Consider the following 12559-nt stretch of genomic DNA (forward strand, 5'->3'; position numbering starts at 1 on the left):
TTATAGCTGCACATTAAAGTGTTCTTTCAAATAACTGGCTTGTTCCCTTTAAGAAACGTAATAGGATTTCACATTTACATTTTATTTTTGTGCATTTTAATCTTGGCAGCAACTTCTCTTTTTTTCACAGCATCAGCTATGAAATGTGTGTCAATTGATGTGTAAATTTTTATTATAAACTTGTGAAAGACTTTCCTATGAAAAATGTTTAGAGAAGTGTAGATTTTTCAGGTGCTAGTTTACTATAATTCTCTGCTTAGCCTCCAATCCAGATGGCAAGTCAAGCAAGCAGTAAGTTTTGCACTTCTGTGTGAATTGAGGAAGTTCACATTGAGGAATTGAGGAAAGTTCAGTTTACTTTTTGCCATGTCTGGCCCAAATACGTTGCATGCATTGTAATAAATGTATGTAGTTTTTCACCAAAGTAGCATACCAAGCTGCCGCTTCAGAAAGGGTGAGATAACAGGGAGATGACGGAGCATTTCCTAGTGCTCTTCACAGTGAAGATCCTGCAGTTCCTGAAGATTTTTCTCATGTCAACATGTTCCTTAACTTTGTGTGAATCGCTCCCTCAGCTAAGCACTACTTCAGTTTGCCAAGCAAAAACAGCCTATCTGGGACATTGAAATGCAAATTGGTCACATGCTTGGTCTACACTGACTGGTAGTTTACAAACCATGAATTTTTAGCTTGTTCATTGACTACAGAGATGCTATGGATGTATTAATTAACAGGCAATGTAGGCAAGGTGCACTCCTCTTTCTGATGCAGGTATCTGTCTGTATGCTAAATTTAAGTATCTGGAAAAGATTTTCCATATTTGAAGAATTATCAAAGTGTTGCATGTGGGGATTATTTCTTCTCAGAGTAAGCATGTCTAAAATCACATAAAAAATATGGGTAAATGCAGTGATAAGTAGTGGTTAGAATACATAAATCAGTAGTAAATTTTAAATGAAGTTAATCTCTGATATTTCTGTGACCCAGTAGGAACCTGCCAAAATGCCTGAGCAATGAAAAACTCTAATTAGCTAACTCTTTTGAGGTCTGTATATGTTTTCACAACTATACCACAATTCCAGAGAGCTTAGCTGTCTACTGGCCATCATTAAAATGCATTATTTTCTTTCAGAAATCAGAGCACTGCCAACTGCTAATCTGATGTGCAAAATTATGAATAGCTTAGATAAATATGTGGGACAGTAGTTGGTGACCTTGTAGCCTAGCTTTCAGGCATGCCACCCCTGCAGGGATGGAATGTGATTTTACTCATTTACCTTACCTAATCCCTTGTTCAAGAAAGGCAAATGGAAAGCATAGTCATGAAGATTTGCTATATCCCAAATCACAGTTTGAAAAGGCTTTTAAGAATGCAAATAGCAGAGATGAAAGAAGACTCTGTTTAATAATAAAAAATAAAATAAAATAAATCTGAAATTCTTACCAAAATGTTTCCTTATGTTTCCTAAATTTAGCAAACAAGTTGTCCGAACATAACAGCGGAACCATACTGGCTAACACCAAGAGTCTCTAGCACAATATCCTGGTTCTGTTGGCAGCAAAAGCTTTTGGGGAGGTTGTTAAGAATGGTGAAAGTGTGTATGGTGACCTGGCCGTGATGTAGGAGAAAGCACACACACACGAATGTTTCTGATAAATTGTATAGGGAAAAAAAAAAAAAAAAAAACAAAAAAAAAAAAAAAACAGAAAACTACCACGGTTAGGTCCCTTCACCTACACAACCCACTGAAACTGTCATACTTTGGCTTTTTACTTTCAGACACATCCATCACAACCAGGGTCATGCCATAACACATCCTCAGTTTCATGACATGAGCACCCCATTTTCATGGCCTATAACATAAACCTCAAGTTCTTTTAGGTAATTAGAACCAAAACCAAAACAAATGAACAAAACAACAACAACCAGAAAATCCTCACACACAAAAAAAGAACATCTACCAAGGCAATAGCACCTGGTGAGACCCTGGGCTGTGTTATATAGTATGAACGTGGGCAAGTGATGCCAGTTGGCCTCAGGGCTGCAGGATGATCCCTTATTTAATGTATGTGTGTAGTTTGCAGTAATGCCACCTGGTCATTAGGAATAAAAGATGAGGCAATACATTGAAAATTGAATGAGAAATGCAGAAAGCGAAGTTGAAACACACAGTCTCAGTCATTGAAGGGTCATCTTTTCTATTTTCTCATTTAGCTGCAAAGGACAAAATAACCCAGGTTTGAGAAGGTTCTGTACCACAGGTGAAAATTTTAAGATTAGGAGGCAAAATGTGAGTCAGACTATTTTTCAGGCCATTTAGATCAGCAAAAAAAATACATTAGAATGATACCAATCATAGCTCTGGCTAACATAGTCTAAAGTTTGTTACCTACACCAGATGCAGGAACTTTTCCAGTATGGACTTGAATTGCACTCAGGATATTGAGTGCAATTCAGGATACCTCAGATTTTGAGATCTAACACAGACCCAATAAAATGATAAAAGGCTTCCATGTTGTAGTGGCACACCTGAAGAGTTACTTCAGATTTTTACAGCTATAATAAAGATTTTGGCATGATTCACCAGCTTACTGTGATGTTTGTGGATTGCGTTACTGTGTGGACATATCAGTGTGTGGTGGGTAGCAGAACGGTACTAATGAACTGCTCTTCGGGGGGTAAGACATTTGATGTCTTCGAAGTGTTGGATTCTAGTCTTAGGGCTGAGTATAATTTGGCTATTTCTCGCATTCTGCATCACCTGATTGTGATGCAGAATGTGAGAAACAGAATGCTTATGTTACTGGCTGCCACACTTAACACAAATATGGTTCATAATTCCACTCAGATACAGCAAGAAAAATTTTAGAATGTTTCAGCTGTGTTTTCCGAGTGCTTGTATGACTTTGCCGTCATTTGTTTGCAATGTTGTTATGTCAGGATTTTTTCTGCATTTTGTTTGAAGTGAATTGGAGCTGTTGCAATGGAGTTTATGGGGTGCTATTATGTATGCTTTGTCTAGTTAGCTAGTTTAATTCAGTAATGTGACACACTGTGAAGTAGCTAGAGCCTTGAAGTAAAAGTGTACACTCAAAAATAGCAATCTGCTGTATCTTTGAAGTTGCATGTTACTAGAATATAGGAAAAAAAAAAGTTAAATCAATGTAACACTTTAAATACAGACCTCTTAGCTCTTTTGTGACATAGATTAAATAGAAAGGTTTGAAAACAAAACTGTGATGAGTCCACTAAGTTTTTTTTTGTTTTTGAAGAACTTGTCTCCATTTGTGATGCAGGTTTCCTGCTTGCTATTTCTCCTGCTTTTTCCTTCCCAGTCCACTAACACTGTTTTTCAACAAGTACCCATTGTATAGCTACCAGATAGCAAAGAGTAAATAAATTGAAAAGAGTTTTCTTACGTGCGTGCAGACTTGACTTTATAAAGTTTGCAAAAATTAATGGAATCACTTCTTAAAAAAAAATCTGGAGTTAGTGAAAATTACAGCCTTCATTAGTGCATAGAGCATTATTACATCAACAATCAGAAGTCACTGCAGGCATCACTTTTTTTTTTTTTTTTTTTTTTTTTTTACCTTTGACCTGGGGTTGGACTACTTTTAAAGGTCAAAGAGCAGAGCCTTTCCCCAGAGTAGCACACCAGCCTTCATGCCAAGTTTGTCATCAGTTGTGTTTTTTGACAGAATGGCACTTCTCTGTAAGTACAACTGAGTCCAACGTCTTTTGTTCACTTACCAAGAAAAGACAATAAAGGTAAAAACAAAGCTAGGAGAAGTCAGATCTGTCTTGTTACAGAGCTGCAATTACAAAGCTTTTGCTAATATCTTTCTCATTAGCGTATCAGCTGGATGTAAAAGGCTTTCTAATGAAGCAGAAGTTGATGATGTTTAGTTTACAGACTAATTCTCCATTAGCTAAGGCAATTTACCACTGCACTTTTTAAGGTGCAGCTCCATATCACTTCTCAATATAAAGATCTACGCATGTGAGTTCATTAAAAGGTAAAAACAGAATAATTGGCATTTATCCAAGAGCAAAACTAACAATGCAATCATTAAAAGGTATCTGTGCAAAGAAAGGTGTAGACTGAAAGCAACACATTACATCCTAGCAAGAAAATAAATCTCCAGCTATCCCAAAGAAAAAGTTCTGTAATTACAGAATCACAAGCATTTACAGGAGCATATGCCAATGAAAACTGTATAAGGAAAGTAAGAATAGTGAATAATGAAAATGAGAATAGCAAAAGAGTAAAGAAATATATATTTTGGTTAAACAGCAAGTCAAATCTGCCTTCCCTTCCTACAAATCCTGAGAAGATATTTTCTCATTCACACCCCCTTCTAGTGGCCAGACTGATCTTTGCTACACAAAACTGATAGAATCTCGTCCTACTTCCCTATGAGAGCTTCAAGACTCGGGAAAATCAGATCAACCTTCCTGATCTTTGTTGACATGGGTTTTTAAGATTCAAAGTGATAATAAAGTGAAAATGGCTATAAAACAAATATTTTTAAATAAACTTAAAATTTAGGAGGAAATATAACTGAACTCAAATGTGAAGCTTTCATTTTACATCTGTCTTATTCAAGACAGTTTCTTATTCAGGAGTTTAAAATGTTTAATTGTTTTTTGCTTGCTTTGTGTTTTTTTGTTTTTTTTTTGTTTTTTTTTTTTTTTCTTAAACTGGAAGTTCTGCCTATGTGAAATGTGTTTGCAACTTACTGTTGTTTCTGTCACTGAGGTTTCATTTTGAATGCTGGTATCATGGGGCCTTTCTTAAATCCAGACAGCCTTATGTGTAAGAAATAACTTCGTTGTGAAGCCAAGTGATTGCCCTTACTAGCCCAGCTGCATGGACCAAGTTGGCAGAGAGCTGTGGGAAGGTGAAGCCTCCTGGTGAGGCCCCATGGCCTTAATGCTGACATGGTGCTGGGCCATTTTTGAAGACAGTGATTTTTTTAAGGAAGGAATAGGGGCTGTTTACTCTGCAATTACCTGCTTCTTTTTCTTTTTCCTTCTGGCTTGGTACAGCTGCTGTCATATCCAGTAGCAGCCATGAGGGTCATCTATGCACTTTGAGTCTAAATTGGTTTTGGCACATTTTTAATCTTACTGGTTTAATCATAGAACTGTAGAAGGCCTCATGTTGGAAGGGACCTTAAAGATAACCTAGTTCCAGCCCCCTGCCATAGGCAGGGATGCCACGCACTAGATCAGGTTGCCCAGGGCCTCATCTAACCCGGGCTTGAATGCCTCCAGCAATGGGGTATCCACAGCTTCTGTTCCAGTTCCTCACCACCCTCTGAGTGAAGAATTTCTTCCTAATCTCTAATCTAAATCTCCCCTCTTTTAGTTTAAATCCATTTGCCCTTGTCCTGTCATTATCTGATTGAGCAGAGTCGCTCCATCTTTTTTATAAGCCCCCTTTAAGTACTGAAAAGCTGATATATATATACACACTTCATCCATACAAGCCCAGTTCTTAGATGAGTATTCAGTCCCCATCACCTTCATTCATACTATACCGACCTTATCAAATCTCCTAATGGCTTACAGGAACGGGTTTTATTTCAAATTGACACAACCAACTAAATCTTTGTTGAACCATTCAATAAACTGAGGACATGGCGTTAGATGGGAAGAGGAAAAAGCAAGAAGCATCTTCTAAAACAGTTGATACAGTTGAAGGAAATGAACAGCATTTTATAAATTTGCTGATCCTACATAAAAAGTAGCATAATCTTATCTAGGCTGTATGCATGGTTAAATAATGTAGTTAAACTTTTAAGTAATGAAACACATGCAGTCTTGATGGTCTAAATAGAGTGTGTGTTTTGAGCAGTGAGCAGAGTCATTCCTCTCTGGAACCTTTCAGCACTAATGACTACGCTCTGCCAAGACAGATCTGTTTTGGTGGTAAAAAACAGCTATTTATATAACACAAATGAAATTTCATACTGCTAATCTAATCTCAAGTGTTTTGCTTCCTCATCTCTTCTGCTTAAGAGGATCTGGTAACTTTTGCCTTTCTTTTTACTGCAAAAACATGCAAACCATATATTTAAGTCAAAATCCCCTGTAGGACATCATTTAGAAGGAATATCATGCTATGATTTTTTCACTACAGCTGTCTGGTGATTCAGTAGTTTGCAGTTTGAAACAAAACATGTTAAAAGATGGAGATCTTGCTATTTGGGATTGCACCTTCTAAGATCTTGTTTCACAAGTTTGTTTCAATACTTCTGTTTGCTATCTGCTGCTCTTCAGTGCTATTTTTAAAAATATTCCATAGCTTCCTGGTGAATACTTAAGTAAATCAAGTAATTCTGCTTGAGACTTGCATTTACAGTGCCTTTCAGATCCCATCCCCACTTTTCAGTGTTACATATTTATCCTGAGTATTTATCCTTTTTTTCCATAAAGTCATGCAGATAAAACATTTTTTATTTTAACACTTCAGTATGAATAATTTTACATAATGTGATTAAGGTAGGGATTCTGAGTTGATGCACATTTCACACTTGCATCTTAAATATATGTTCTAGTATCAATTTTTTAAGCATGCTGGAAAAAAAATAAAATGTTGTTTTGGCCTGTGTTTTAGTACAATTAAACTTCATTGCTCCCACCTATATACATCTAGCACTGTTGAAAAAAAAAAAAAAAAAAGGTTGCATATATGTTTTTAAGAGGCTATATCTATTGATACTAGAATAAGCATTTCTACCAATCATCTAAGTTTAATTCTTGCTCTGACTAGTGTCAGAACCGGATCCAATGTCTTGTTAATTGGGTGCCACTCTTGTTTCCTTCTCCTTTGTGACAGGTAACCTGGGGTCCCAGCTGGTTGAGTATAAAGAAGAAATGTACATCACATCTGACTGTGGGAATACGTGGCGTCAGGTAGGAAACAGAACTAGTCAAAGGCAACAGGAAATATTTTTAATTTAACTAATATGATGTATTTTATAATGATAAATTTATTTTCATACACCCACTCTTTTGAGGTAGGTGGCTATTATTATTCCCCTTTCACTTGGAAACTGAGAGATTAAAGAGGTGATTTACAAAGACTCTAATTGGTTAGGCTGTCAGGTTCCACTGAAACAAATATTTTGTTCTTTTTACAGAGCTTGCAAATACATTGCATAAGAAACATGCATTTAGTTTTTTTCATAGTTTCAGTAATCTTCCTATGCTAATGATGAAGTTGACTTGGGCTAAATCTTGCAGTACAAATATTCCAAGCTGAAAGACATGGTTTGGGTAGAAAGGGGGACATTTTTCTGCTTCACAGTTAAAACTGGTATTTAAGCTTAAACTTTTTTCTCCATTGAAGGTGAGAAAGCAAAAAGAGATTGAACAGATAAAAAAAAAAAAAAAAAATCTTTTCATTTTTTTAGTATGATTTAATCAGTTATAGGACTACAAACATTAAAGTATTTTTAAAATAACATCACAGTCTTGTAGTAGTTGAAATGGCATTTGATTTTTGGATGTCTTATGCTTCCAGTTCTTAGTGTTGATTTAAGCATTGTACCTTTGTTATTCATTTTATCATAAATTGCTCTGTATCAGCAACGATTAATCATAGGAATATATTCTTTTTGAGTGTAAATATCAACAACAGTAATGGTCATAAGACATGATGAAGTTCTGTGAACTACTTCTGATGTATATTCAGAAAAAGAAGGAAAAAAAAGCCCTCAAAGCACCAAAGTGCATCAAAAAGTCATTTGATTTCTGTTAAAATGGTCTTTTAGTGTTCAGATGAATTAAGATCTAGTTGTGTTATAAGTACAAGTAGGTGTGCAAGCGCTCTCACTAGCACTAGTGTTATTGACCTCAGGAATTTTGAGATAAAAAGAGCAAAATACAGATGTTTTCTTAGATTGCTATTTCAGGGTGCCATTAATACTCCACAGGAGGGCTTTTTAAAAGAAATATATTATTTTTGTCATGATAATGTCCTTTGAGTTTTAAAAGATGAGATTTTATGCCAAAATCTTTCTTGAATTCCAGCAGATGATAAATAGGTGGTTAAATGCAAAAGCCTTCCAGGATTTACAGCCTGTACTGTGTTATCTAAGTCTTAACAGAGGACTCTCTAATATTTTATCATCACAATTTTCCAGAGTTCTATAGTCTTGATGGGGTGAAAAATAAGAAAGAAAGAGAAAAAATGATCAATTTCATATTTTTGCTGCTTTTATTTGTGAGGCACTCAGGCAAATGATCTGTGATGGAACTTGACCTTAAGATGACTATTCAAGCTGTAAAACCAGCAACAAACTGTTCCTCATTATGACACCATTGCCTGCTTGATTTTAATTAAAGATGCTATGAAGCCTTTGGAAGAACTTACTCGATATTTGTGATCAAAATAAAAATTTACATTCAAGTGAGATGATATGGGAATTATTTAGAGAGTAAACTACAGGGCTCTTGTGCTGGTAAAATGAGAGTGAAGTTCATGTTTTGTTACAATTCCTAAGGTGGTTTTAAGTCACTGGCTTAGAAACGTTGTGGCAATGGTTGGTAAGTGCCCAGCACCTTTCTCACGCTCCACACATGACATTGCAGAGCTGTCTACAAACTCTACTAGAAGAAAAGCTATCTGTGTTTGTGTAGAGTGAAAAAGCAACATAGAAAAGTAAATATAAAGAACCTAGGAGAAAGGGTAGTTCAAGGAATTAAATAAAAGCTTTCCTGAAGTCAGAGCAATATTGGCACTGAGACTTATAGGAATATAGGACAGGGAAGAAGGTCAAAGATTGTGTAATTCAACCACCTGCTCTGAAGCAACATCAAACGTACCAGAAACATCTTTAACAGCGATTTGCCAGATCTATTTGTTAATCCTTCACTGTAGGAGATTCTGCAATCTACCTATGTGCTGTTTCACCGTTCTTCATAGATTTTTCTGAGTATTTAACATAAGCTGCTTTTTGTGCTTCTTTGCATATCCTTGCTTTTTGTGGTTGTTCTTGCAGTTTCATAAATTTTGCAAGGTAAGCTGATTTATTCCTGTCTTTGAAGAGCAGTGGTTTCCTGTCAGCTTTAAATAACCTTTCAGATGTTGAAAGGCAATTATCATGTCTATCCATAGCACAGGTTATTGTTGGTTGGTTTCCTTTTTTTTTTTTTCTTTTTTTTCTCCTGCCCTCTGGAAGAAAAGCCTTCTTTTCCTGATGGATCTAGTTTCTAAACTGCTTTTCCCCTTTGTTGCTCATCAGCTGGACTATCCAATACGATGGCTCTCCCTGGAGCATGGTAAAACTGGATGCAAAATTACAAATTTTATCATTACTAAACAGAATTAAATGTTTGCCATTGGTGTCTTAGCATTTCTGTCACCTTAATTCAGAAGATCTCTCTTTTTTGCACTAGCATTGCATTGTTGACTCAGATTCAGTCTGTGATTTGTAACAGGGACCAGTCCCTAAGTTACTGAATTTATAGTACATCTCTAGGTTAAAGAAAATCTATTCATTATTTTCCTTCAATTTCTTAACTGATTTTATACACTTGGAACGATTTCAACTGAACCTGTATTTCCATAACTTGTGTATTGTAATGTTACATGGGAATTCAGGATGACCTACTATGAGTACCATTCATGGCAGGATGTACAGCTAACATTGATAGGCAGAAATAAAAATGCCCAAACAAGAGTTTTGTAAAATTAAGTAAATATTTTTGATAAACAGGAAAAAAAAGGAAAAAAAAATCTCATCAGTGACAATACAAATTGAGTTGGTTCCAATTGTTCTCCTGCCTTTCTGACGTATGATGCTGGAGTTGCTTATTGACATCTTTCGAAAGCACTTTTGTGTTGAAAACACTATTGCTTTACTGTATAACATTTTATAGCAAAATGAAATTTGTAATGGTGTACAGTACAAAATGGCACTGTAAACAGCAGAGGTTTAGGAGCCAATTGACAAGTAACTTAAATGTCCATGCAGTGGCAGTGATCTGGATTGTATGCGAGAAAAGGAAATCTAGCCTTGACGTTATGAACTACATGGGCTTAGATCATCTTAAGTGAACCATGAAGATGTAGCCTAAGGTGAACTCATGGGATAGATATGTCTATTTGGAAGATTTCTCCATCTATTAGACCAGGAAAACAATATCGTAAAATGTGTTAATGATAGTGAATAAGATAGATAAATAAATCTCACGTCCTGGGAGCAATGCAGCATCTTTGAACACATTTTAGAACGTAAAGGTTTTAAACATTGTTTTTCCCTGTGGGACCTGTTTTTTCAGTCCTGATTTATGAAATTTTATGATGCTCTGCTAAATGTTAAGAATGACCTTATGTATAATACAAGTATGTTTATTTTTTTTTCTAAAGAAATAGTTTATGTTCACATTATGGCTGCCACTGCTATTTCAACTGCATGTGTTAACAACACTGTGTTTGAAATAGGGCAGAGTAAGAGTGGCTTTTGGAAGAAATTGAAAAGTGAGCCCATATGGAACCTAATGAGGTTCAACAAGTCTAAGTGGAAGTTGAACTGCACCTGGGTTGAGGTAATCACAGACATGAATACAGAATGGGTGGAACTCTTTGGGAACAGCCCTGCCAAGAAGGACTTGAAGGTTCTGGTGGATGAAAAGCTCGATATGAACCATCAGTGCGTGCTTGCAGCACAGAAGGCCAACTACATTCTGGGCTGCATCAACAGAGGGGTGGCCCACAGGGGAGGGAGGGGATTGTGCCCCTCTGCTCTGCCCTTGTGATGGCCCACCTGGAGTGATGCAGCCAGGTCTGGTGTGCCCAGCACAAGAAGGATGTGGGCTGTTAGGGTGGGTCCAGAGGGCCACAAAGATGATCAGAGTGCTGGAGCACATCTCCTATGAAGAAAGGCTGAGAGAGAGCTGGGGGTGTTCAGCCTGGAAAAGAGAAGGCTCTGGGATGATGTTATTGCAGCTTTTCAGTATTTAAAGGGGGCTTAAAGAAGAAGATGGAGAACAACTTTTTCCTTGGGCAGACAATGAGAGGACAGGGGGTAATGGTTTTAAACTAAAAGAGGGGAGATTTAGATTTGAGTTTAGGAGGAAATTCTTCACTCAGAGGGTGGTGAGGCACTGGAACAGGTTGCCCAGAGATGCTCTGAATTTTCCATCCCTGGAGGTGTTCAAGGCCAGGTTGGACAAGGCCCTGGGTAGCCTGACCTAGTGGGTGGCATCCCTGCCCATGGCAGGGGGTTGGAACTAGATGATATTTAAGGTCCCTTCCAGCCTGAGCCATTCTATGATTCTATGAAGAAATGGCTTAAATAAAAGACAAGAATAAAAAAACTTTCATGGTGGATCTGCTGTGGAAGTATCTAGTGGAACCACAATGCTCTATCAACCTACTAAGATGACAAAGAAAGTCTATTGCGTGTCTAGGAACTGAATCTATATCCCAATCTGCAGTCCACTGCTTCATAATCTTTTTGTATCAAAGTAATTTGGAATGTATTTGTTTAAGTGAGATTAGGTGTTTGTGTTTTTGGTTTGTTTGTTTGTTTTTCCTGCAGACATCTTAAAAATGAGATGAAAGTGACTTCAGGTATTTTGGATTACTTTTCAAACTTAGGCATCTCAGAGTAAAATTGTGTGCAATAAATTTTTCTTTGATCATTTAAACGTGTTTCATTTATTTAATGGAGATCTCTTAATTGCTCCCAATTGATAACCTGGCCTGAAATAGCAGCTGAAGTTGTTACAATAGACACAGGAACAAACAGAGAGAGCAGAGGGAGATAAAAGACATTGATTTTTTTGGAGAACTTTGTCATCAAGTCAGAGAAGGAAAGATGTAGAAATAGACTATAATAATCAAGTTCTGTATTTGGCTGGCTACTTGTTAGGGTCATAATAAGTATATTACCTGACTTCAGTTAGTGGAGAGGCATAGGACAGAATTAATGGCTGACTGTGAATATGCATATTACTTATTCCTGGATTTTGACTTCAGCTCTGATACCAGGACCATCTTTACATAAACCCTTTTGTCCTGGTTTTGGCTGGTATAGAGTTAATTTTCTTCCTAGCTGGTATTGTGCTGTGTATTGGATTTAGGATGGGAATAATGCTGATAACACACTTATGTTTTAGTTGTTGCTGAGCAGTGCTTACACTAACTCAAAGATGTTTCAGTTTATGCTGCCCTGCCAGCAAGGAAGCTGGGGGTATGCAAGGAGCTGGGAGGAGACAGAACCGGGACAACTGTCCCAGGCTGACCAAAGGGATGTTCCAGGCCATATGGCATTGTGCTAAACAAACAAACAGATAAAAATAAATAAATGGGGGGGGAGGGGGGGGGGGGCACTGCTCAGGGACAGGCTGGGCATGAGTTAGCAGGTGATGAACAATTGCATTGTGTATCACTTCCTTTGTATTTTCTTTTCTTCTTATTATTATTTATTATTTTTCCTTTCTTTTCTTTCCTATTAAACTGTCTTTATCTCAACCTATGAGTTTTTACTTTTTTACTTTTCTTTTTAGGTGTTTTAAAAAGTAGAGATAAATATTTAC

At 36.8% G+C, this 12559-nt stretch overlaps 1 protein-coding gene across 6 annotated transcripts in view; it reads left to right on the forward strand.

The window, feature by feature from the left end:
* Nucleotides 1-12559, forward strand: part of SORCS2 (sortilin related VPS10 domain containing receptor 2) — a 543664-nt gene that overhangs the window by 479200 nt on the left and 51905 nt on the right. For all 6 annotated transcript variants that reach the window (XM_032186612.1, XM_032186614.1, XM_032186611.1 and 3 more), the window contains exon 12: nucleotides 6849-6925. In XM_032186612.1, the coding sequence (XP_032042503.1) occupies nucleotides 6849-6925 (77 nt within the window). The remainder of the gene's footprint in view (nucleotides 1-6848; nucleotides 6926-12559) is intronic.

The sequence above is a fragment of the Aythya fuligula genome, chromosome 4 (genome assembly GCF_009819795.1).
Source record: "Aythya fuligula isolate bAytFul2 chromosome 4, bAytFul2.pri, whole genome shotgun sequence".
NCBI lineage: Eukaryota > Metazoa > Chordata > Aves > Anseriformes > Anatidae > Aythya > Aythya fuligula.